We start from the raw sequence: 25435 nt of genomic DNA, 5'->3' as shown, positions 1-25435 counted from the left end.
ATCCTCCTGCCACCTTTCAGGTTCCCTCTCTTTTCTTTCACCCTCCTCTTTTCTGCGAAAAATTTCAATTTCTGTAATCTACACAAAGGCATTTTAGCACCCAGTGAATTAGTTGTGTACTCCTCAAATGTTGTTACTGGTTTGTTTGTACTATTTCCTTGGCACGGGATAGGAACTTAGCCCAAACCAGCTTAGGGCAAAAGGAGACTTAATTGATTCATGGAAATAAAGGAAAGGTGTGGCAACCAAACTTTAGGAAGAGGAATTTAGCTGTACTCAAAACCCCCTGGAAACAGGGACTTAAATCTGCTTCTCTTGTTGCAGACTGGCAATAAGTCCCATTCTTATGGTTCAGCTTTCAACCATGTGGGAGGGGTTGCCTTCCTTTACTTATGGTTCAAAGTTCGAAACTGCTGGGCAAGGACGCCCAATGGCCCAACTTGCCTAACTGTACATACCTCCATATGATGTGTACGTTCTTCTAAGAACATAGCACCTCCCAAGGAAACCAAATACTTCAGGAGGAGGAGCTGTTTCCAGGAAAAATGAGAGATTTCACCATACACATTAATACTCTGGAATAGTTTTGGCTGTTAAGTAAAACATGGGATAATAATTTCTCTAATTTCCACAACAACAATTTAAACAAAGTGGCATCAGATCACAGAGGAGGAGGCAATAAATACTGCATGCCAGGTAGCAAGGAGAAATACTTTCAGTGGCCTCTTGAGGTGAGCCTTTAGGATTGAGCGTGATTTGTTGAGCTACGAGGAGATTCCAGGGAGAGCAACTTCCAAGCTTGCGCAAATGGACATAAATACCTCCTCTTCCAGACCTCTCTTTTTATATGCTGGAAAAATGTATTTGAAGCCACCGGAAAACAAAGGATAAAAGTATCCTGTTAGGAGAACAGGAGAAACCTAATGGAGGACCAGGGGGAGGGGAGGAGGGAAAGAGAGTTGGGGAGAGAGAGGGACACAAAACTTGAGAGACTATTGAACACTGAAAACAACTGAGGGTTGAAGCAGGAGGGGGAAGAGGTGGTGGTGATGGAGGAGGGCACTTGTGGGGAAGAGCACTGGGTGTTGTATGGAAACCAATTTGACAATAAACTGTTTTAAAAAAAAAGTATCCTGTTAGTGCAAGGACAGAGGATTAATGATCTTTAGTTGGACTGAAACACAAGCTGTGTGAATAAACAGGTGACTGAATACCCCTACAACTCGACTTTCTCATCTGCTACATAAAGATGATAATAGTACCTTAAGGCTGAAGTGAGATCAGATGAGATAATCCTTTAGCCAAAGCCTTAGCAGAACGTAAACGCTCAACAAAACAAAACAAACAACAAAAACCCCACTAGATACCAGAAATTATAAGTGTACCTGGAAAGTTGAATTAAATGCTGAACGCCAGCTAGTGTCCATTTTTTAAGTATTTAGAGTGAACTTGTTATGCAAACCAGCCATCATGAGGGCAAAATATTTAAAAGTACTCCTTTTAATAGTCCAGGTATATACAGCATCACAAAACAGCGAGAAACCAGGAAGCAGAAACCAGGAAGCAGATTTAGATGCTTTGGTTCTACGGTGAATTGATAGGTGAGAAACAGGTGATCAAACCCGCAAAAAGCTCCCCTGGGACCTGCGGAACGGAGAGATGGGGGGCACTCAGCGGTCCCGCGGGATCCGCGGCGAAGGCACCGCCTGGGGCCCTCCCTCCACCAACGACTCAGACGCTTCAGGGTTCCGGACCCGGCCCCATAGACCGCCAGGGCGCTAAACCTAGCGGGGCTAGTTTCACTTTCCGGCCGGAGGCCAAACGCCGCCCCCAACAACAGGCCAGTCTACAACCCCGGCGGCGCAGTCGTGACGTCACTTCCTGTCGCCGGTGCGCACGTGGGAGGAAGTGCTAGTGCCCGCGGCTGCAGCTCCTGCTTGTCTCTCTGGTTACGTTCGTCCGCGGGTCAGGGCGCCGCCTCCAGCTCGGCAGCTGCTATGGGAGTACCGGCTTTCTTTCGCTGGCTTAGCCGCAAGTACCCGTCCATCATTGTCAACTGCGTGGAAGAGAAGGTAAGGAGGCTCCTTAATGGCCATCCCGCTAAAGCCCGGCGCTCTGGCACGCCTAGGCCGCGGCTCTCGGCGCCCGCCGCCTGCCCCAGGGACACAGTGCTCGGTCCCGCGCAGCTCTGTCGGCCCCGCGGATTGTGGCGGTCCGACACGCGGTTGGTCGCCGGCACCCGGAGTTTGGGCCCGGGCCAGCGGGCGGGGCGGGGCGAGATGAGGGCCGGGAAGGTTAGGAACTCGCCGGAGGGCTGTTCCTCCCAGGCCCGCTTCCCCCCGCCCCGCCGTACCGGAAGGCTCCGCCCACGGCTTTGTTTCCTCCCTGTTTCTGAAGAGATTCGAAGTCTGGGGCCACTGCTGGCGGGCCCATCAATTTAGCTGGTTAGGGCTGCACAGCTGCTGATCCCGGCCTTTAACAGCCTTGTAAAGTAATCCTCGGCAGCGAACTTTTTGTTATTTATTGTTTGTGACAGAAAGGTTTTCTCTTAGTGTGAGTGGCCATTTGTTGCTGTTGTTAAATCCTACGGCGAAAGCAGCACCTTAGAAATGTCTAGGACAAGACGGAAGTCTGATACGTGACCCCTTTTCTAGGTGTCCAACTGTTCGACGGCGTCCTTGTTAAAATTCTCGGGTTTCCGGGATGCCCTTGAACAATACACTTTTTGTTACTTTGTTAATATAGATAGACTTGTGCCCAGTCTTTAAGTTTCGTATTCATTGTTTCGTGTTTCTAATCCGAGTTTGTACTTTAATTTGAATTTCTGGGTTGGGAAGTTTCAGGGATACATCTTGCTTCTCACCCCTTCGTTTTTGAAGGAAGTACCCATTCATCACTGTGAAAACACTTCTTTTGCTAAAGCTGGTCTTGATTTGTGCTGATTTGCTACTCGAGGAATCGGAAGTCTTGTTTTGATGATATTCCTTGTGTTTTTGTCAGAGAAACTGTTAAACTGAAAACTTTTGTCAAACTTTACTAACTTGAATCGTATTCCGTTTCTACTCTGCATACTAACCACTTTTAACTGTTCTGATTTTATCTCAATATTATGTTTATACCTGATTTATGTGTTTTGGATCTACCTATGGAATTCCAGCTGTGATTGATGAGGATTTAGTAGCTCATGCAGCACCCCCCATCCTTTTAATAATAGTACATTACCATATTTCTCTTATGGATAAACTTGATAACTTTAGTATGCTTTTTTTTTTATTGGATCTCCTATATAAAGTCGCCCTTGAATTTTCATCATTTAACCTAAGTATTAGCTTTTCTACCCCTTGTCAGCTACACTTTTCCCTTATTGGCACGCAAAATTAAATTGTCAGGGCATTGACTATACTGGTTTGTTTTAAAAGCTGAAAAAATCAAATAGTATTGTCGATTATAGTCACTGTGCTGATTCAGGTTATGTGCTACTTTTGTCTTAATGTTGCTTTTCTCTTTTACTCTTTATATGGTTTCCCTTCCTCTGCCTGTTGTTCAGGTAGTCTATCAAGTCCTCTTTCTTCTTGGAGACTGCTTCTTGAGGTCTTTTATTTTCATGCTGTCACACCTGATTATTAGGGTTGCTGGAAAGCTGCTGCCTGAGGTTTTTTAAAAATTCCTTTGTTCTGTTGGAGGTACTGTTTTCTGATCATCATCTTTGTTGGCTTAAATCACCTCCTTGGTTTTTATTTTTAGTTGCATTTTTAAGAAATGCTATGCGGGGGGCGCCTGGGTGGCTCAGTCCGTTAAGCGGTTGGCTTCAGCTCAGGTCATGATCTCATGGTTCATGGGTTCGAGCCCCGGGTCAAGCTCTGTGCGGACAGCTCTGAGCCTGGAGCTTGCTTCGGATTCTGTGTCTCCCTGTCTTTCTGAGCCTCCCCTGCTTACGCTGTCTGTCTCTGTCTCCGACTCCGACTCTCTCTCTCTCTCTCTCTCTCTCTCTCTCTCTCTCAAATAAATTTTAAAAAATATTTTAAAAAATGGTATGTGGGATGTGAGTTTTCCGAGTCCATTCTATCATTTTATTACACATCATTAGCTAAGCATAGTTTGAGTTTGAAAATTTGTTTCCCTCAAAAACTTTGAAAGCATTGCTCTTTTGACTTCTCTCATTCAGTCTTGTTCATGAGAAGTTGAATGTTAATGTGATTGATTTATTTAACCAACACTTATGTAGTGTTTAGCGTGTACCAAGTGCTATTCAAGGCACTTTACAGAGAAACTTCTTGAATCCTCGTGATAAGCACATAACTACTATTCTGCTTATTATTACGGGTGATAAAACTGAAGCGTAGAGCACTCAAGGTCACTAAGCTAATACACGTCAAAGCCAATGTCAACTGGGAAAGACCATGTTCTTTATCGCTATGTTCTGCTTTTATTCTTTAGTAGTTGATGTGTTTTTCTTTCTGAAAAAATCTGTATTTTTGGTAGTGTAAGCTTTCATGATTATATGCAGGTTTTTAAAAAAATTATATTCATTTTGATCAGTACTTTGTTGGCTCTCCGAGTCTGGACATTGTGTTCTTCAGTTCTAGGGAATGCTCTTTGATTTTTTTCTTGGCCTTCTGCTCTCTGAATTCTGGATACTGATCCTCCATTTGATTTATTTTTCTTTCTGTTCTCCTCTTTCCCCCTCCCCTTTTGCAGCTTTATTGAGGTGTAGTTGACCTATGGCAAACTGCACATATTTAAAGTATACAGTTTAATAGATTTTGGTACATGTGTACATCTGTGAAACCATCACCACAGTCAAGCTAGTAAACATAACTAAGACATTCCATCTGCCCCTTTGTTTTCTCCTTAAAACCCCTCCCTGTTGCCAATCTTACAAATACCACTTATAGGTAAGTTTTCCTTTTCTGTAATTGCATATGTGTGGAGTTATATAGTAGGCATTATTTTTTTACTTGGCTCGGTTACTTTCATTCAGAATAATTATTTTGACATTCATCCACGTTACATATATCAGTAATAGTTCATTGCTTTTTATATTTGAATAGTATTCTCTGTTGTGCATATATCACATTTTGTTTATTCATTTACCTGATTGAGGAACATTTGGATTCTTTCAGTTTGGGCCATCAAAAAAAGAAATGAAAAACCCCAAACCATGAACATTGGTGTACAAGTCTTTGTGTGGATATATAGCTTTCATTTCTTTAGAGAAAATACCTAGGAGTGAAATGGATGAATTTTATGATAGGTAGGTGGTTATTTCAAAAGAAAAATTTGCCAGTCGGTTTTCCAAGTGGTTGTACAGTTTTACATTGCTACTGGTAGTTTATGAAAGTTCTAGTTGCTCTACTTCCTTGCCAACACCTGCTATGGTTAGTTTTTTTTTTCAGTTTTCAATACATAGTGTTTTATCATGGTTTTAATTTGCATCTGTCTAACAACAAATGTTCTGGCGCGTTTGTCTTCCATATATCTTCTTGAGTGAGATGTCTAGTCAGATCTTTTGTTCATTTTTAAGTTGTATTGTTTAGCTTATTGTAGAGCTTCTTGCATGTTGACATATCTTTCGTAAATTTTTTTTAAATCTGTGGCTTGTCTTTTTACTTCTTAGAAGAAAGAGCAAAAGTTTTTAATTTTTTTAATTTAATGAAGTCTGATTTATTACTTTTGTATTTTTGCATTTTGTGTTGCATTTAAGAAATCTCTGCCAAAGCCAAGGTCACTAAGATTTTTTTTCTTGTGCTTTCTTACAGATGCCTTATAGTTTTACTTTATTCTGTGGCTTCTGTTTTTAGTTTTTTAACATGGTGAAATACATTGATTTTTTTTAAATGTTAAACTCACCTTGCATTCCATGGATAAATCCCACTTGATCGTGGTGTATTATTTTTATATACTGGTGGATTCAGTTTTCTTAAGTTTTCTTGAGAATTTTTACTTTAATGCCCAAAAGGATATTTGTCTCCTGGTATTCCTAGGTCTTTTGTCTACTTTTGGTATCAGAGTAATCTTGACTTCAGATGGGATGTGACATGTATGTCTTCAGTTTTCTCGAAAAGGTTGTGTAGAATGGTATTTTTTCTTCCTTAAATATTTGGTACAATTCACCAGTGAAGCCATCAAAACCTGAGGTTTTCTGGGAAGGATTCTTTCAGCTACAAATTCACTTAATGTGGACGTAGAGCTATTCAGGTTATCTGTGTCTTTTTGAATGGACTTTTGTTGTTTTGTTTCATAGATATTGTCTATATCATCCAGGCAGTCAAATTTGCTGACATAAAGTTGCTCATAGTCTTCCTTATTAGCATTTTGCTCTCTATAGAAAATATAGTGATGTTATCTTATTCCTGATATTTTGTTTTTTGTTTCATTTTTTGTTTCATTTATCTGATCTCAAAGAACTAGCTTTTGATTTTATTTATTTTCTTTTTTGTTTGATTTGGTTTTCTTTATTGATTGTTTTTTTGTTGTTGTTTTATATTTCATCGACTTCTCTTATTTTTGTTATTTATTTCTCATGCTCACTTTGGGAAATGTTTTCTTGTCCTGTCTTAAAGTGGAAGCTGAAGGTCATTGATTTGATACATTCTTTCTTATGCAGGTAGGGAGTGCCTGCTACCTTACATATCACAATTACTGAGATACTTTGTTTTTCATTTTCATTCAGTAACATTCTAATAGATTCTGACTTTTTTGGCCCATTAGTTATTTACAACTGTGTTACTTAATTTTCGAACATTGGGAATTTTTGGACATTTTTTTTCCTGTTCTTGATTTCTAATTTAGTTCACTGTCAGAACATAGTTTCCATAATTTCAATCTTTTTAAGGTTTATTTGCTTTGTTTTATAGCCCAGAATATGGTCTTGGTAAATATCATTTTGCCTTAAAAAGAGATACTGTAATGCCCAAGATTTCAATATCACCCCAAAACCAGAAACCGCCGGGGAGACCGAGTCACGCAGGTAAAAGCAAAGGGCATTTATTATTATGGCTTAGGCTCGCCGGGCCCAAGTTCGGTTTCACAGCCTTCACCAACGCAGTGAATCCGTGTTGAGAGCCCCTAACAAGGGCTGAGTAGGGTTTTTATGGGGTTTAGGAAGGGGGAGTTACAGGAAACTGTGACATAGGTACAGTGACCCAATCATAATGGTACAACAGTATTGGCAGCAACTTTAACCATACACATTGTTCAGAGCGTTCGTTACTTTTGGCAGGACCCAATTATAACATTTAGGGTACCTTTGAAATTAACCAATTACAGAGCGAGTTCAGGGTCCTATTTGGTGACTATCAGGTTAACTTTAACGTTAGGTAACAGGGTCCTATCTAAAGTTCCCATCTGCAGGTCTCACCTTTAGGTCTCTTTTGCCCCGGGTAATGTATAACCGCCTAATGGTTACGGAGAGACTGACCTTAGGCCTTCTAGCTTAGAGGGGAAACTTAAAGCCTGTCATGGCGTCTGTTTGGTTCAGACTCCTGTTCTTACAATACAAGTTCTACTGTTGTTGAATGGAGTATTCTATAAATGTTATCATGCTGGTTGATAGAACATGGAAGACTTGAACAACACTTACTGATTTTGTCTGTTCTTTCAGTTACTTGATAGAAGTGTGGAAATCTCCTGTTATATAGAATTATTTGGATTTGTCTATTTCTTGATTCAGTTCTGTTGGTTTTTGCTCCTTGCATTTTGTAGCTCTCTTATAAGGTGCGTAAATGCTTAGGATTGTTATGTATTCGATGAATATGCTTCTTTATCATCATAAAATTATCTTTTTTATCCTTGGTAATATACTTTGCTCTGAAATCTTTGTTCATTATTAAGATAGCCAGATCTTTGGACTAGGGTAGCATGGTCTGTTTCCATTCTTTTCTAGTTTTTTTGTGTCTTTATAATTTAAAGTGTTTGTATTTCAATGAGATACCACTTCACGCCAGTCAGAGTGGCTAAAATGAACAAAGTAGACTATAGATGCTGGCGAGGATGTGGAGAAATGGGTACCCTTTTACACTGTTCGTGGGAATGTAAACTGGTGCAGCTGCTCTGGAAAACGGTGTGGAGGTTTTTCAAAAAAATTAACAATTGAACTCTCCTATGACCCAGCAATAGCACAGCTAGGGATCTTACCCAAGGGATACAGAAGTGCTGATGCATAGGGGTACATGTAACCCAATGTTCATAGCGGCACTTTCTACAATAGCCAAATCATGGAAAGAGCCTAAATGTCCATCAACTGATGAATGGATCAAGAAGATGTGGTTTATCTATACAATGGAATAACACATGGCAGTGAGAAAAAATGAAATCTGGCCATTTGTGGCAACGTGGATGGAACTCAAGGGTGTCATGCTAAGTGAAATAAGTCAGGCAGAGGACAGATACCATGTGTTTTCACTCATAAGTGGAACAGGAGAAACTTAACAGAGGACCATGGGGAAGGGGAAGTGGGAAAAAATAGTTGGGGAGAGGGAGGGAGGCAAACCATGAGATACTCTTGAATACTAAGAACAAACTGAGGGCTGATGGAGTGGGAGAGGGGAAGGGAGGTGATGGGGATGGAGGAGGGTACTTTTGGGATGAACACTGGGTGTTATATGGAACCAACCTGACAATAAACTATAAAAGGAAAAAACTTTGTGTTTATAGGCAACATACAGTGGGGTCATGTTTTTTTATACTGTTTGATGATATTGCGCCTTTTTTATTGTGGCAAAATACAGATAACATAAAGGTTGCCATTTTAACCATTTTTAAGTGTAGAATTCAGTGGTATTAAGTATGTTCACAATATTATGAAACCATTATCATTCCTAATTTCTAGAACTTTTGTATCATCGCAAGCAGAAACTCTATATCCATTAAACAATAATTCTCTGTTACTCCCTCCTCCCCTATTTTCTGTGTAATGAATTTGCCTATTTTAGGTACCTAATGCAAGTGGAATCATTTGTCATTTTGTGTCTAGTTATCACCTAGCATATATGTTTCAAGATTTATCCATGTTTGCATGTATCAAAATTTCATTCCTTTTTCAGGCTAATATCCCGTTGTATGTATATATTACATTTTGTTTGGACACGGGTTATTTTTACCTTTTTACTGCTGTGAATAATGCTGCTGTGAACACAGGTGTACACATACCTGTATACCTGTCATTGCTTAGGGTATGTTTCTATATGGTCCCTGCTTTTAGTTCTTTGGGGTATATATATATATATATATATATATATATATGAGTGGAACTGCTGCATCTTTTCGTAGTTCCTTTTACCTTTTTGAGGAACTGCTTTTCCTATTCTCTGCCTTATAAGCCAGGCATTTAGGACATTTTCATGTATGGTTAGATTTAAGTTTATCATGTTTTCTGCCTCATCTGGTCTTTGTTTCCATCTTCCCATTCCTTCTGCTTCTTTTGGATTGGGTATTTTTTTTATGATTTCATTTAATCTCTTCTTTTGACTTTTTAACTACTCTTTATTCATTCAGCCACTGGTTTTTTCACTTTGTGTCGTTGGCTTATATGCTCCTTTGTTCGTTTGATTTCTGATCTTGAAAAAGTGCCTTAAACTCTGCTAAAGTCTAAAGAACTAGTGGTTCTTGCATTCTACTGCACTGCTTTCTACAGTCTCTATCCTCTGATCATTTCTGTGAGAGCTGAAACAAGGCAGAATGTTGCCATGTTTGACCTCAGTTAGGAATGTGCAGGTTGGTGGACTCAGATTTTTCACCACTCTGCTACTGTTTGTGAATGAGTGTGGGAGTGCTGATTTGGGGGTTACCAAAGATGTTTGGTAAGAAGGTGTATTAGCAAATATGGAATTCATGAATAATGAAGATCAGTGGTATATATACCACACAGGGTGGTTGTGTGAATTAAATCACTTAATGCAAGTTAAGTACTTCAAACGTTGCTTTGTACAGAAACACTTGATATTTTAGAATTTTATTGGCAATTTAAGTTTTAGGAGTTTGCATTTCCAGATAAAAATTGGGATATTTTTGTGTCTAAGTCTTGTGTAGTATAAAATTGTGTTCTGTCTTCATGTAGTGAAATCTAGGTTTCCTACCCTGCTTTTTTTCCTCTTTCTTCTATATGACTGAGTGAATACTTTTTTATGACAGGCACTACTCTAAGGGCAAAAAGGACAATAATTAACAAGGAGACTATTGATCCTTGACTCTGCATTCACTTTTTATCAGTATAATATATTTTTTGGGGAGATGTCTATTACATTTTTAAAAAGCCTTATTGAGATATGATTCACATACCATACATTTCACTCATTTAAAGTATATAATTCATTTGCAACTGTCTTTTCCCATTCTTTCGGTTGCCTTATTAGTTTTTTTGATTGATTCCTTTGCAGTGCAGAAGCTTTTTATCTTGAAGAGGTCTCAATAGTTCATTTTTGTTCTTGATTCCCTTGCCTTTGGGGATGTGTTGAGGAGGAAATTGCTGCAATTGAGGTCAAGGAGGCTGTTTCCTGCTTTCTCCTCTAGGGTTTTGATGGTCTCCTGTCTCATATTCAGGTCCTTCATCCATTTTGAGTTTATTTTTGTGTATGGTGTAAGAAAAGTGGTCTAGTTTCATTCTTCTGCATGTTGCTGTCCAGTTCTCCCAGCACCACTTGTTAAAGAGGCTGTCTTTTTTCCATTGCATACTCTTTCCTGCTTTGTCAAAGATTAATTGGCCATACATTTATGGGTTCAGTTCTGGGCACTCTATTCTATTCCATTGGTCTATGTGTCTGTTTTTGTGCCAATACCATACTGTCTTGATGATGACAGCTTTGTAGTAGAGGCTAAAGTCTGGGATTGTGATGCCTCCCGTTTTGGTTTTCTTCTTCAATATTACTTTGGCTATAGGTGCATAGGGGCACATGTACCCCAATGTTCATAGCACTTTCAACAATAGCCAAATCATGGAAAGAGCTTAAGTGTCCATCGACCCAATGAATGAATAAAGAAGATGTGGTATAGGGGCACCTGGGTGGCTCAGTCGGTTAAGCCTCTGACTTTGGTTCAGGTCAGATCTCAAGTTCATGGGTTCGAGCCCCGCGTCAGGCTCTGTGCTGACAGCTAGCTCAGAGCCTGGAGCCTGCTTCCGGTTCTGTGTCTCCTTCTCTCTCTGCCCCTCCCCCTATCATGCTCTGTCTCTCTCTGTATCAAAAATAAATAAAACATTGAAAAAAAAAGATGTGGTATATATACACAATGGAGTACTACATGGCAATGAGAAAGAATGAAATCTGGCCATTTGTAGCAAAGTGGATGGACCTTGAGGGTGTCATGCTAAGTGAAATAAGTCAGGCAGAGGACAGATACCATATGTTTGCACTCATAGGTCTAACAGGAGAAACCTAACAAGGGACCATGGGAAGGGGAAGGGGGGAAAAGAGAGTTAGGGAAAGGAAGGGAGGCAAATCATGAGAGTCTCTTGAATAGTGAAAACAAACTGAGGGTGAAGAGGGAGGAGGAAAGGGGAAGGGGGGTGATGGTCATGGAGAGGGGCACTTGTTGGAAAGAGTACTGGGTATTTAATGGAAACCAACGTGGCAATAAACTATTAATAAAAAAAAGAATAAACATTAAAAAAATAAAGTCTATAATTCATTGGGGTTTTTTGTATATATTCATGGATGTGGGCAGCCATCGCCACAGTTTTAGAACATTTTCATCACTTCAGAAAGAAACCTGTACCCTGTAGCTACCAACCCATTATCCCCTGCCCTGCCACTCCTATTCCTAAGCAGACACTAAGCTATTTTCCATCTCTTTGGATTTCTCTATTGTGTCCTTCATGTGAATGGAATCATATAGTTATGTGTTTTTTTTCTGGCTGACTTCTTCCACTAACTATGTTTTCAAGGCATATCCATGTTGTATCATGTATTAGTACTTCATTTCTTTTTTATGACTAAATAATGCTTCATTGTGTGGATATGCAACCACATTTTATTTATTCATTTGTGTGTTGATGGACATTTGGGTTGTTCTCACCTTTTGACTTTTGTGAGTAATAGTGCTACGTTTGTGTACAGGTTTCTGTGTGGACATGTTTTCATTTACTGGATATATACTTAGAAGTGGAATTCCTAGGCTATGTGTTTGATTATTTGAGGAACTGCCAGACTATTTTCCAAAGTGGCTGCAACATTTTAATTACCACCATCAGTGTTTCAGGTTCTAGTTTCTCCACATTCTGGCTAACATTTATTATCTGACTTTTTTTATTTTGGCCACCCTTTGGGTATGAAGTGGTATCTGATTGTAGTTTTGATTTGTGTTTCTGTTAGGACTGAAAAACTGAGCATCTTTTCATGTGCTTATTGGCCATTTGTATATCTTTGGAGAAATGTCTATTCATATTCTTTGCCTATTTTTAAATTGGGTTGTCTTTTGACTGAATTACAAGAGTTTTTAGAATGTATATATTCTGAACATAAACCCCTTAATAGATATATGACTTACAAATCTTTTTCCCCATTTTGGATTATCTTTCCACCTTCTCGGCAGTGTCCTTTGAAGCATGAAGTTCTTAATTTTGATGACGTCTGATTTGGTTTTTTTCTTCCTTTGATTTCTTGCACTTTTGGTGTCATATCAAAGAATCCATTGCCAAATCTAAGGTCGTGAAGATTTACACCTGTGTTTTTTCCTGAGAGTTATAGGGTTAGCTCTTAAATATAGATGTAGCATTCATTTTGAGTAAACTTTTGCATGGGTCCAACTTCATTCATTTGCATGTGGCTGTAAATAGTTACAGCACCATTTGTTGAAAACTATTCTTTCCTAATGGAATGGTCTTGGCACCCTTTTTAAAAATCAGTTGATCATAGGTGTATGAGTTTATTTCTGGTCTTTCATTTCTAGTCTGTTGATCTCTATATTTATCCTGTACCAGTACCATGGTGCTCAGTTACCATTGCTTTGTAGTAAGTTTTAAAATCAGGAAGTATGAGTCCTCCAATTTATTCTTTTTGAGGATTATTTTGTGTATTCTGACTTCCTCACAATTTCATATGAATTTTAGAATCCATGTCAGAGTACAGATTTTCTATTTCTTCGGTTAATTTTAGTGCTAGCTTTTGGATACTATTATGAAAGGAATTGTGTACTTATTTTTGAGTTATTCATTACAAGCGTATAGAAAGTAATTTTTTTTAAGGTACTGTATCCTGTAACCTTCCTGATCTCATATATTATAATAGTTTTTTAGTGGAGTCCTTAGAATTTCCTATATACAAGGTCACATCATGCAAACAGAAATAGTTTTACTTCCTTCTTTCCAATATAGGTGCTTTTTATTTATTTTTGTTGCTTAATTGCCCAGGATGGAACCTCCATGATGATTTAGAGTACAAATGACAAAGGACATCCTTGCCTTGTTCTTCACCTTAAAGGGAAACCATCTACTTCATCACCATTAAGTATGATGTTAACAGCTTTTTTATAGATGCCCTATATATATATATATATATATATATATATATGTAAGGAACTAACCTATTCCTAGTTTATTGAGTGGTCATTTGGTTTTTGTTTTTATTATGAAAGGGTATTGGATTTTCTCAAAGCTTTTTCTAGATGTATTGAGATGGTCATGTGATTTTTGTCTTTTTATTCTACTCTTCTCATGTATTGCATTAATTGATTTTTTGATGTCAAACCAACTTTGTATTACTAAGATAAATCCCATTTGGTCATGGTGTGTAATTCTATGTATTGCTAGATTCAGTTTGTAGTGTATTGTTGAGGACTTTTACATCCATTTTCATAAGAGATACTAGGCTGTAGTTTTGTATTCTTGTGCTTTGTCTAGTTTTGGCATCAGGATAATATTGGCCTCATAAAATGTGTTGGAAAGGAAAGTGATTCTTCCTTTTTGTTTTTTGGAAGAATTTGTGAAGAATTGGAGTTAATTCTTGGAATGGTAGGATTCAGTGAAGAAACCATCTAGACTTGGACGTTGTGGGTATTTTTTTATTCCTGGTTTTCTCTTACTGTAGATTTATTCAGATTACTTCATGTGTCATTTTTGTAGTTTGTCTTTCTGTTGTGCATTTCATCTAAGTTACCTAATTTGTTGGTGTACTATTTATGATCATTTTGTTTCTGTAAATTTGGCAGCAATGTCCTCTTTTGTTTCGGATTCTAGTACTTTGAATCCCTTTTTCTAGGTCAGACTGGCTAAAGGTTTGTCAATTTTGTTGATCTTTTGGGGAAAAAACAACTTTAAGTCTCAGATTTTTCTCTTTATTTTCTGTTTTATTAATTTTTGCTCTAATGTTATTTCTTCTGGCTAGCTTGTGTTTAATTTGCAGTTGTTTTTCTAGTAATTTCTAGTTTTTCTAGGTGGAAGTTTAGGTTATGGATTTGAGGTCTGTCTTAATATAGACATTTACAGCTGTAAATTTTCCTCTGAACAGTGCTTTGGCTCTACAGCATAAGTTTTGGTATGTTGTATCTTTAATTTCATTCATCTCATTATCTTCCAATTTCTCTCTTAATTTCCTCAACTCATTGGTTGTTCATCAGTGCACTGTTTAATTTCCACATGTTTATGAATTTGCCAAATTTCCTTGTTATTTTTAATTTCATTTCATTGTGGTGGAGAATATATTTTGAATTATCTCTCAAAATAAATAGTTTAAAAAAATCTTCGTGTATTTAAAAAACATTTTTCACAGTAGCTTTTTATTTTATTTTATTTTATTTTTAAGTAGGTGTTAACACCCATTATGGGGCCGCCTGGGTGGCTCAGTCTCAGGTTATGATCTCACGGTTTGTGGGTTCCAGCCCCGCATCGGGCTCTGTGAGCCTGTTTCAGATTCTGTGTCTCCCTCTCTCTCTGACCCTCCCCTGCTTGTGCTGTCTCTGTCTCTCAAAAATAAATAAAAAGACAAGGGAAAAAAGAAAAGAAAAGAAAATGCCCAGTATGGAACCGAATGTGGGACTTGAACTCAGGATCCTGAGATCAGGGCCTGACTTGAGGTAGAGGCTTAACTGACTGAGCCACCCAGGTGTCTCTTTTATTTTTTAATTGAAGTATAGGTAACATATGGTGTTATATTAGTTTCACGTGTACAGTATGAGTCAATTCTATACATTACTCCATGCTCATTAGGATACGTGTATTATTAACCCCCTTGTTTTAACCATCCCCTCACCCACCTCTCTCTGGCAACCATCAGTGTTTTCTCTGTATTTAAGAGTCTGTCTTTTGTCTTTCTGTCTTTGTTCATTTGGTTCTTAAATTCCACAAATGAGTGAAATCACATGGTATTTGTCTTTCACTGGCTGACTCAGTTGGCATTATAACCTCTAGGTCTGTCATGTTGTTGCAAATGGCAAGATTTCATTCTTTTTTTAATGGCCAGGTAATATCTCATTGTGTATGTGTACCACAACTTCTTTATCCTTTCATTCATCTATGGATAGACACTTGGTTCACATCTATATTTTAGCTATTGTAAATAATGCTGCAGTAATCATAAGGGTACGTATATCTTTCTGAATTAGTATTTTTGTTTTCTTTGGTAAATACCCAGTAGTGGAATTAATTGGATCATATGGTAATTCTATTTTAAATTTTTTGAGGAACCTCCATATTGTTTTCCACAGTGGCAATACAGGTTGCATTCTCACCAGCGGTACACAAGGTTCCTTTTTCTTCACATCCTTGCCAACACTTGTTACCTCTTGTGTTGCTGATTTTAGTCATTCTGACTGATAGGAAATGATATCTGATTGTGGTTTTGATTTGCATTGCTCTGATAATTAGTGGTGGTGAGCATATTTTCATGTGTCTGTTGGCCATTTGTATGCTTTCTTTGCAAAAAATATTCAGGTGCTCTGCCCATTTTTAAATTGGATTATTTGGGTTTTTTGGTGTTGAGTTGCAGAAGTTCTTTATATATTTTGGATATTAACCCCTTAAAGGATATATCATTTGCAAATGCCTTGTATAAAGACACTTGTATAAAGTAGGTTGCCTTTATGTTGATGGTTTGTTTCACTGTGCAAACACTTTGGTATAGTCCCAGTAGTTTTTTGTTTTTAAATGTTTATAATTTATTTATTTTGAGAAAGAGAAAACAAGCAGGGGAGGGGCAGAGGAGAGGGATTCATTGATCTATTGATTTTTTAGTTTCTATTTCACATATTCCTGCTATAATCTTTATTCCTCTCTTCTATTGGCTTTGGAAAGTTCCGTGTATTTTGATGCTCTGTTATTAGGTGCACATTATTTAAAAATTTTTTTTATTTATTTAGTTTGAAAGAGAGCACATGAGAGAGTGGGTGCAGGTGCAGGAGGGTCACAGAGAGGGGGAGAGAGAGATTCCCAAGCAGGCTCCATGCTGTTGGTGCCCCATGAGGGGCTTGATCTCACAAAACAAGAGATTATGATCTGAGCCAAAATCTAGTTTTGGGCACTTAACCAGCTGAGCCACTCAGGTACCCCTGAGCATGTTTGTTTTAATTACTACATTTTCTTGGTGGATTGACCATCTTATCACAATAAAATATCATTATTTCTGGTAACTTTTTGTTTTGAAGTTTGTTTTGTCTGATATTGGTATAACTATTCTAGTTTTCTTGTCGTTTCTATTGCATGGTATCTTTCCCCATCCACTGACTTTTCACTTTTTCAGACTGAGATCATGACCTGAGCTGAAACCAAGAGTCAGATGCTTACCCATCTGAGCCACCCAGGCAGCGCCCCCACTCCTCATCCTTCGCCCCCATGCAGTAGTTTAATTTTGCTTTGGTTGCCCTTGCCTGAGGAGACATATCTAGAAAACTGGTTTTACAGCCAATGTCAAAGAATTACTGTCAGTGTTTTCTTCCAGGAGTTTTATGGTTTCAGATCTTATATTTAGGTCCTTAATTCCTTTTGAATTTATTTTAGTGCGTGGTCCAGTTTCAGCTGCCCAGTTTTCCCAAAACCATTTGTTGAAGAGACTGTCTTTTCCCAACTGTGTATTCTTGCCTTCTTTGTTCTATGTTAATTGACTGTATATGCATGGGTTTATTTCTGGACTCCCTTGTCTTCTGTTTCACTGATGTATATTCTTTTTGTGACAGTACCATACTGTTTTGATTACTACTGCTTCTTAAGTATATCTTGAAATCTGGGATTGTGATACCTGAAGCTTTTGTCTGTCTATCTCAAAATTGCTTTGGCTATTAGGGTTTTGTGATTCCATATGTATTTTAGTATTATTTGTTATAGCTCTGTAAAAAATGTTCCTATTTTGATAGGGATTGCGTTAAATCTCTAGATTGCTTTGGATAGTATGGACATTTTAACATTATTGGCATACTTTTCTCTAGTTCTGTGAACATATTTATGACAGCTATTTTAAAATCTTTTCTGTTAAATATGACATGTGGACCCTTTCACAGGCAGTTTTTGTTGCCTGCCTTTTTCCTGGTGTTATGGCTCATACGTGTCTGGTTTTTGTTTTTTTTTACATGCCTAGTAATTTTTTGCTGCCAACAGGATATTTTAGATAATATAGTGCTTTCTGGGTACTACTGCCTCCTTCCTTCCCTATTCCAGGGCTTGTGTGTATGTGTTCCGTGTTTATTTACCAGCTAGATTATTTTAGTAAGCTACGTATCTCACCACATTATACCTCTGATACTGCTCCTGGAGGAGGTGCAGTTAGGGGCATGCCTATAACCACCCTGGGGTGACTGTGGTGCACGTAGGTCTCTCTCTCACTCTACCTGATCACGTCCAGCAGTTAAACTTCACTAATTATGGCCCATTGCTCTGTCAGTTTCAGCAATGCCCTGGGTCATAAATTCTACAGACTAATGCAGTCACATTGGATCCTTCCAGGGATTACTTTTGAGATTAAATTGGGTATCTGTCTCAGCTGTCTTACTCCCTGGTTCTCTCCTGCAAAGTAGCCGGGCTGGGAAATCTAACTAGGGGCGTCTAAAGCTGAGTTCTGTAGTTTGGTGTTTGACTTCAACAGAGGGAACTTTCAATACAGTTCAATACAGGGGAATCTAAGCTTGATTCATGATTTTTCTGACATTACTGTTAAATGCTATGCAGGCTTAAACAAAAATATATCTATTTAGCCATTACTAACAGTAGTGGTTTCTGCCTTACATTTGAGGAGCCAGAAAGCCTTGTAAGGTTGACTAGAATAGTAGTAGGTTGGTATGGAATTTTTTTTGAAGGATTTATGTTAAAACTTATGGAGTGTATTTTTCATATAGACTCAGTATTTATGTATTTGTATCATCTTTACTTTTTAAAGTATCTTCTTTATTTTGATTCCTTAGCATTTTTATCACAAATAGGATAATTTATCAACTGCTTGTTTTGAAAATACGTACTCCTTCTCCATAAAGTGGAGGAGTGGGCGTCTGGCTAGACACAACTGTCTGGACTGCCCCTCTCTGGGTTCCTCCAGGGAGCCACTGGTCAGCCAGGGTACTGCACTGCCCTTCCTTAAGCACCCCTCTTGCTTGGTTGTTGTGGGGCCTGAGTGGTAAGGAAGGCGGTTGGTGAAAGAAAGGTCTGAGTCTCTGGGTTGTTACTGCTGCTGGTGCAGATGGATCATCAGAGGCTGTCCCTGGAGCTCTCCTCTGGGCTGGAGCCCCTGTGTTCTCCCACTTCTTGACAGGAGCCCCTCCCTGCACACCTCAGGCTCTCAACGCTGAACAACACCAATAATTAGTTTGTTTTATAACTTTCTATAAATAGTACTATATATATATTTTTCTGCAACTTGGTGTTTTTGATTTTGTTTTTGGTTTTTGGCCCAGCAATATACTTGTAATAATCCTGTTCTGTTTCTTTGAATCTCACTTGTGTCTGGCATTTGGTATAAGAATATCCACATAATCTATTTTGTGGGGTCTTTTTTCTCCCCCCTAATTAAGTTGACCTTTCATTTTTATTTTTTTTAATAGTTTTGAGATGTAATTTATTTACCATAAAGTTCACCTGTTTAAAGTGTACAATCCAGTGGCCTGGTATATATATAAAGAATTGAACAACAGTCACCACTGTCTGATTTTAGAACATTTGTATTACTCCTGAAAGAAATGCTGTACTCATTTGCATTCTTTTTCTGTCTCTGTAGATTGATTTATCTATTCTGGATTTTTCATATAAACAGAATCTTCTTTTTTAAATTTTTAATTTTTTAATTTTTTTAATGTCTTTTATTTATTTTTGAGAGACAAAGAGAGACAGCATGAGCAGGGGAGGGGCAGAGAGAGAGGGAGGTACAGAATCTGAAACAGGCTCCAGGCTCTGAGCTAGCTGTCAGCACAGAGCCCGACGCAGGGCTTGAACCCACAAACCGTGAGATCGTGACCTGAGCCGAAGTTAGACGCTTAACTGACTGAGCCACCCAGGCACCCCTCATATAAACAGAATCTTCTGTGGTCTTTTGTGACTGACTGACTTCCACTTAGAGTGTTTTTGAGGTAATGTAGCATGTACATGATAGAATTTTAAGTTCACGTTTTTTTGCTATTACAAATGATGTTTTGTGTATGTTAGGGACTTTTTTTTAATGATTTTGGTAGCAGCAAAAATATGATTTCAAATTTGTCATTTGCTGAAACTTAGAAAAAATAAAGGTAGTATTAATTACAAAAATACAATTGAGTGCCTCCAGAAGTCAGTAAGATGTAGTCCCTATCTTTTTAAGAACTCAGTGTAGTTGGGTTCGAATGACTATAAAACCATGTAAGTGGTACAAGTGAATAAGCAAAACTCTGAGGAAATAAAGGAGGAGGAGCAGTTTCTGAAGAGATCAGTTCAAATACTTATAAAAGTAAGTCACATTTGATCGCAGTCTAGAGCATGGAAAATTAATAAAGTTTCAGGAAGTGGGCATTGGCACTGAGGCAGAAGGAAAAGCAATGTTCAGAGGCACTGAGAGATGCAAGAGGGCTTTCCAGGAACTTGGAAGAGATAGGGTTGGCCTGAATGATACTTTAGTAGGACAAAAAGCTAGTAAGAGTCAGGCTCATGGGTCTGTACCTGGGAATCATTGAAAACCTCAGATAAGATTAAGATACAGCCACATTCCTGCTTTAGAATGAAAACTGTGACTACATATGGGGTTGGCTGGAGACAGGAGAGTCTAGGGGTATAGCAGTCCATGTGGAAGTCATTCAGATCTTTGAGGTGAGTGATACAGTGATAGCCACGGCAGTGGGGCTGAGAGGAAATGAAATGGAGAATCATTTTTCAGGTTCAGTTGACAGGACTTCCTGATAATGGGTGGGGAGAGAAAAGAATTCTAAGATGACTCCCAAGATTTCTCACTGGGACACCTGAAAGATTTGAGAGTTTGATAACTGTCCCTCACATAGTCAAGATTAACTTATTGTGTTGGAGGCTATCCACTTTACACAGATGAAATATCTGCTTCATTTTGCTTTAAGGAGTAAAATAACGTCTTACAATGTAAAGATGACTTGAAGTGTTTTGTTTCCAATTCAGAAATGAAACATGGGTTCATACTGAGCTTAGGATGTTTTAATTTTAGACTTGAATAATCAGACTACTATTATCACTTCCTCATAGCCAAAAGAATGCAATGGTGTCAAGATTCCTGTTGATGCCAGTAAACCGAATCCAAATGATGTGGAGTTTGATAATCTCTACCTGGATATGAATGGAATCATCCATCCTTGTACTCATCCTGAAGACAAGTACGTAACCCATTTTTGTCACTGGTACTAGAAGTTAGAGAGGAGTACTGTATTATATGACATCGTCTGCTTGTCCTTGTAGGCCAGCACCAAAAAATGAGGATGAAATGATGGTTGCAATTTTTGAGTACATTGACAGGCTTTTCAATATTGTGAGACCAAGACGACTTCTCTACATGGCAATAGATGGAGTGGTAAGTGCTAAAAAGTTCACCTAGAATCCTGTTTTTGTTTTTGCTGTGTCTTGAGTGTGTAGAATGAAAGTCAGCTAAATAACAGTAAAGGCTGACTGTGGTGATTTTGAGAAAGACAACCTAATCCTTCTGTCATTCATTCAGACATTTTTGGTACCTGTTTTGTGCCAGACAGATGCTGGAGGATTAGTGATGACTGCCCTTGCTTTTGAAGAACTTCCCACTAACGGTTCAGAGATAAACGAGTGAGGTTACTTAATCATGGGCTGCAGGTATAGATAACACCTGCAGGATGCTAAAGGAAGAGGAAATCAGTGCTACAAAGGGAATTAGGAGATAGAGAGGAGTGACTTTTGTCCCATATCTTTCTTCCTTCCCTCCCTCCCTCCTTCCTTCCTTTCCTCACTCCTTTCTTTTTCTTTTTTTTTTTTTTTAAATTTAGTTTTGGGGTGAGAGGGAGCATGTGAGTCAGGAGGAGCAGAGGGAGAGAAAGAGAATCCCAAGCAGGTTCCACACTGCTGTGGAGCCCAAATCTCACAACCATGAGATCATGACCTGAACTGAGATCAAGGGTCGGATACTTAAGTGACTGAGCTACCCAGGTGCTTCACTTTTGTCCCATTTCTTGAAGTATAAAGAATAACAGGTGGGAGGGCGAGTGGGACTGATGGAATAGATGGGAGAAAGGAAGACTTCCAGATTTTTCAAAGTCATGCCTTAAAGTCAGCCACACTGACAAACTTGGGCAATTATAGATCATAAAGGGAAGTAGAATAATGGCTTGAGAAGGCCTTACTGGCATTCTCAGGAATTTGGATTTTATCCCATAGGCAGTGAGTAGTCATCAGAATGCTTTAAGAGGGCAGTAACTTACTGAGCTAGGATGATAAACCAGCTAGCATAGCTTCTAAATGACCAGCACACTATATATCAGAATTCAAGGAAAATTAAAGTAAATTATAACCCTAAAATTTACTTAGCTATATACAAATAGATTCTTTTTCTTTTCGATTCGGTAATTCTAGTGGCTAATAGAATGATTTTGAAAGTTCTTTAGAGAACTTTGGGTACAAGAAGATGAACTTTTTTTTGAGGTTCTCTTTACTCACGTGCAATGAAGAATAGAGGAGACAAGAGTATCTTATCTGGAGCACATTCTAATTCACATTAGTGAAATTTCTTGAAGAAAATCTGTCAGTTTACATCCACTATGCCCTTACTGCTAGATCAAGTATAAATTATGTGCATATCTGTATGAGTGTCTATGTCTGTCTGCATGTTTGTTCACTCATGTCTATAACATGGTTTAAATATAAATGTAGATCAAAGAACTTGGTACTTGTATTAGATTAGGTGGTCTCATTTTGTAGGAAAGGGAATTATTTAAAGAGAATTTAAAATAACTTATTTGGGGCACCTGGGCGGCTCAGTCTGTTAAGCACCCGACTTCACTCAGGTCATGATCTCATAGTTCGTGAGTTTGAGTCCCATTTTGGTCTCTGTGCTGACAGCTCAGAGCCTGGATCCTGCTTCAAATTCTGTGTGTGTGTGTCTTTCTCTCTCTCTCTCTCTCTCTCTCTCTCTCTAATATAAATAAGTATTGTAAAAAATTAAAATAACTTATTTTATGTAGACAGGATACTTAAGAGTTCCTTCCAACCCCAAAATGAGGTTCAGGAATTTCAAAACTTTATAGAGTCCAGTTCACTTCATTAAGACTTATCCAGTGATTTAAATTATATTTGGTAAGAGTGACTTAACAGTATTTTCAGTTAAAACTTGTTCTCTCTCTAGCTGCTTTTAGGGATGGAGTCATAATCATTTCTACCTTATGTAGGAAATACAAAATAGAAGTGCCTTGAGGTACTACAGATTAAGAAGTAGTTTTCTGTTGCTTTTATGTGGCATGGTGAGACCCATGTGGAGATCATCCTTCCTTTTATGCATGGACGTAAGGTCTTCCCCAGCCCTGGTTCTGTACTAGTAACTACTTATCAGATGCCGGCTGGGTTTTTTAATAAAGTGAGCTGTTCTCCTTGGGTGCCTTGAAGGACTCTAACCCAGTGGAAGTAGCATTGGGTTGTGGACTCTGCAGTATTAAGTGGCTTCTTACGATGTTTATATGACATGTCACTCACTTGACTGAGGTCAGCTTTTAGGTTCTAGGTCCAAATTTATGTTCGTAGGATTTATTACCTGTCATGAAAGGATTATTAGATGTATTATTTTTCCATTTTAGCATACTGTTTTTTTAAGGACAACTGACTGAAAATAATGTATGGATTTAGTTGCAAATATTTCAAAATAGCATCATGTGTCTGTGAAATAATGTTTTCAGGCACCGCGTGCTAAAATGAACCAGCAGCGGTCCAGGAGATTCAGAGCATCAAAAGAAGGAATGGAAGCAGCAGTGGAGAAGCAGCGAGTCAGGGAAGAAATACTAGCAAAAGGTAAAGAATATACATCTTGAAGTTGAGTATCTTATGTATATAGAATGGAGAGACGTATGAACTTTCTCTCAGAGCAGGAATGATTTTAATTTAATTAGGATCCAGAATATTCAAGGAAAATTTATGTTCACTGTCAAAAAGTAGTTAATGGACGCCTTCACTCACACTAGTAAACTTGTTTCTTTTCCAAACTCTGTAGTAAAAGGGAAACTTGGGAATAAAAAGGAAGGAATTCTGGTAGGGAAAGGAGATGGTCAATCCCTTTCAGGGTAAGCACAGCCCTTCAGCTAACTTTTATGTATCTGTAAAGGAGAGATGCGTTAAGAGTGCTTCTTTCTTCTCTTTTTCTTTTAAATTTTTTTTTAACAGTTATTCATTTTTGAGAGGGAGACAGAGTGTGAGTGGGGGAGGGGCAGAGAGCAAGAGAGATTCAGAATCTGAAGCAGGCTCCAGGCCCTGAGCTGTTTGTTAGCACAGAGCCCAACGAGGGGCTCAAACTCATGAACCATGAGATCATGACCTGAGCCAAAGTTGGACACTTAACCAACTGAGCCACCCCTTTACTTCTCTTTTCTGTGGGGTCTGTTAGAAAGCTACAATTCTGTATACATTTTCCCAAATCAGTCTTAGTAGCTTGTTTTTTGCCTTCCCTCAGATGTCTGTGAAAGGAGGCCCAGGATGATATGATCCATATTTACAGGCTTTCACCAAGTCAGACACACTTCAGTATAAATGGATGCAGTGAAGTACCCAGGGTTCCCTTGATTTGGGGGAAGGGTGGAGGGTGAATTTTGCAGTTCCCCCAGAGTCTTGAAATTCCTAATGGGTCCGTGGTACATAAGGGAGAGAAAAGGGTACTAATGGGTAGAAGTTGCCAAAGTCTCAGAGGTGAGGAAGGTCAGGGAGTCCTAATACTCAATGGGACCAGTTCTCTCCTGAGACACCTGTCTGTGAGTTGGTGTGTGGCTATAGCAGGGTGATTTGTTGGGGTTTTGTTACGTAAGGCAGTATGAGAGACTAGGAAAGCAATATTTCATTGGGTCAGGATAGTGTACTTCGCTGGCGAAAAAGGCAACCCTAGCATGGTCTGCTCAGGCCTGGAATTATGATACATTTTCTATTTGAATTTGCTAGATGTATACAGCTGTATAATAACTGTAGTTGCAGTTTGTGATTACTGTGCTAAAACCTGTTTGTATTTATGAAAGATAGTCTTTGATTTTAAGGATATCTTCTTTCTTGAAGATATTTTGAAATATATTTGTCTTGAAAAAAGTAATAGGACAAATAGGACTTTTCTATCCCAACTATAATTTTGCTTCTTATCATATAAAGCTGTAATAAACTCAGCACTTTAATTTTGTTTTTCTAAGGTACCTTTATCTCAGGAATTATCATCAAAATGAGAACTCCTAACTTGTATGTGTGTGTGTGTGTGTGTGTGTTTACCTTCTGCTTGAGGGCATCATGAAGAATGCCATAATTTTCATATTTTCACATAATCATAGTATCTTTTGTATACGAGGTATTGTTTGATGGTCGTGTTAAAGCTTATATTAAATGTGAAGGGATGAATCTTACTTTCTTCCCAAAATAGGGAGCATTTGTTTCTCGAGTGACAACACTTACCTTTCTTTTGTATTTGTACTCGTTTTTCTTGTTCTGGTTTAATACTGAGTAATTTACCCCACTTTTTATGGGGAGAACAAAACGTTGCCTCTTTCTTTTCTAGGTGGCTTTCTTCCTCCAGAAGAAATAAAAGAAAGATTTGACAGCAACTGTATTACACCAGTAAGTGTAGTCTCGTACTTTACCAGCTATTGCTAACTCTTAAATGGTAGATTAATTTATTTCCTTCTATCATTTTAGGGAACAGAGTTCATGGACAATCTTGCTAAATGTCTTCGCTATTACATAGCTGATCGTTTAAATAATGACCCTGGGTGGAAAAACTTGACAGTAAGTTTCACATTTTGGTACTTGAAAAAGATAAAGGTGATCATTTTAGGCTGTACTTTGATATGACACCCACCCCCCCCAGTAAAATGCTGGTTGACTGTCAGAGGAAAGAGAAGCTTCCAG

General features: G+C 38.4%; 1 protein-coding gene across 1 annotated transcript in view; it reads left to right on the top strand.

Annotated features, from left to right (window-relative positions):
* Positions 1 to 1893: 1893 nt before the first annotated feature.
* Positions 1894 to 25435, top strand: part of XRN2 (5'-3' exoribonuclease 2) — an 84514-nt gene continuing 60972 nt past the window's right edge. Inside the window, exons 1-6 of the mRNA XM_029917912.1 lie at positions 1894 to 2072; positions 20582 to 20709; positions 20792 to 20903; positions 23242 to 23353; positions 25086 to 25144; positions 25223 to 25312. Of these exons, the coding sequence (XP_029773772.1) occupies positions 1998 to 2072; positions 20582 to 20709; positions 20792 to 20903; positions 23242 to 23353; positions 25086 to 25144; positions 25223 to 25312 (576 nt within the window). The 5' untranslated portion in view covers positions 1894 to 1997. The remainder of the gene's footprint in view (positions 2073 to 20581; positions 20710 to 20791; positions 20904 to 23241; positions 23354 to 25085; positions 25145 to 25222; positions 25313 to 25435) is intronic.

The sequence above is a fragment of the Suricata suricatta genome, chromosome 12 (assembly GCF_006229205.1).
Source record: "Suricata suricatta isolate VVHF042 chromosome 12, meerkat_22Aug2017_6uvM2_HiC, whole genome shotgun sequence".
NCBI lineage: Eukaryota > Metazoa > Chordata > Mammalia > Carnivora > Herpestidae > Suricata > Suricata suricatta.
This window is presented reverse-complemented; position numbering and strand designations above follow the sequence as displayed.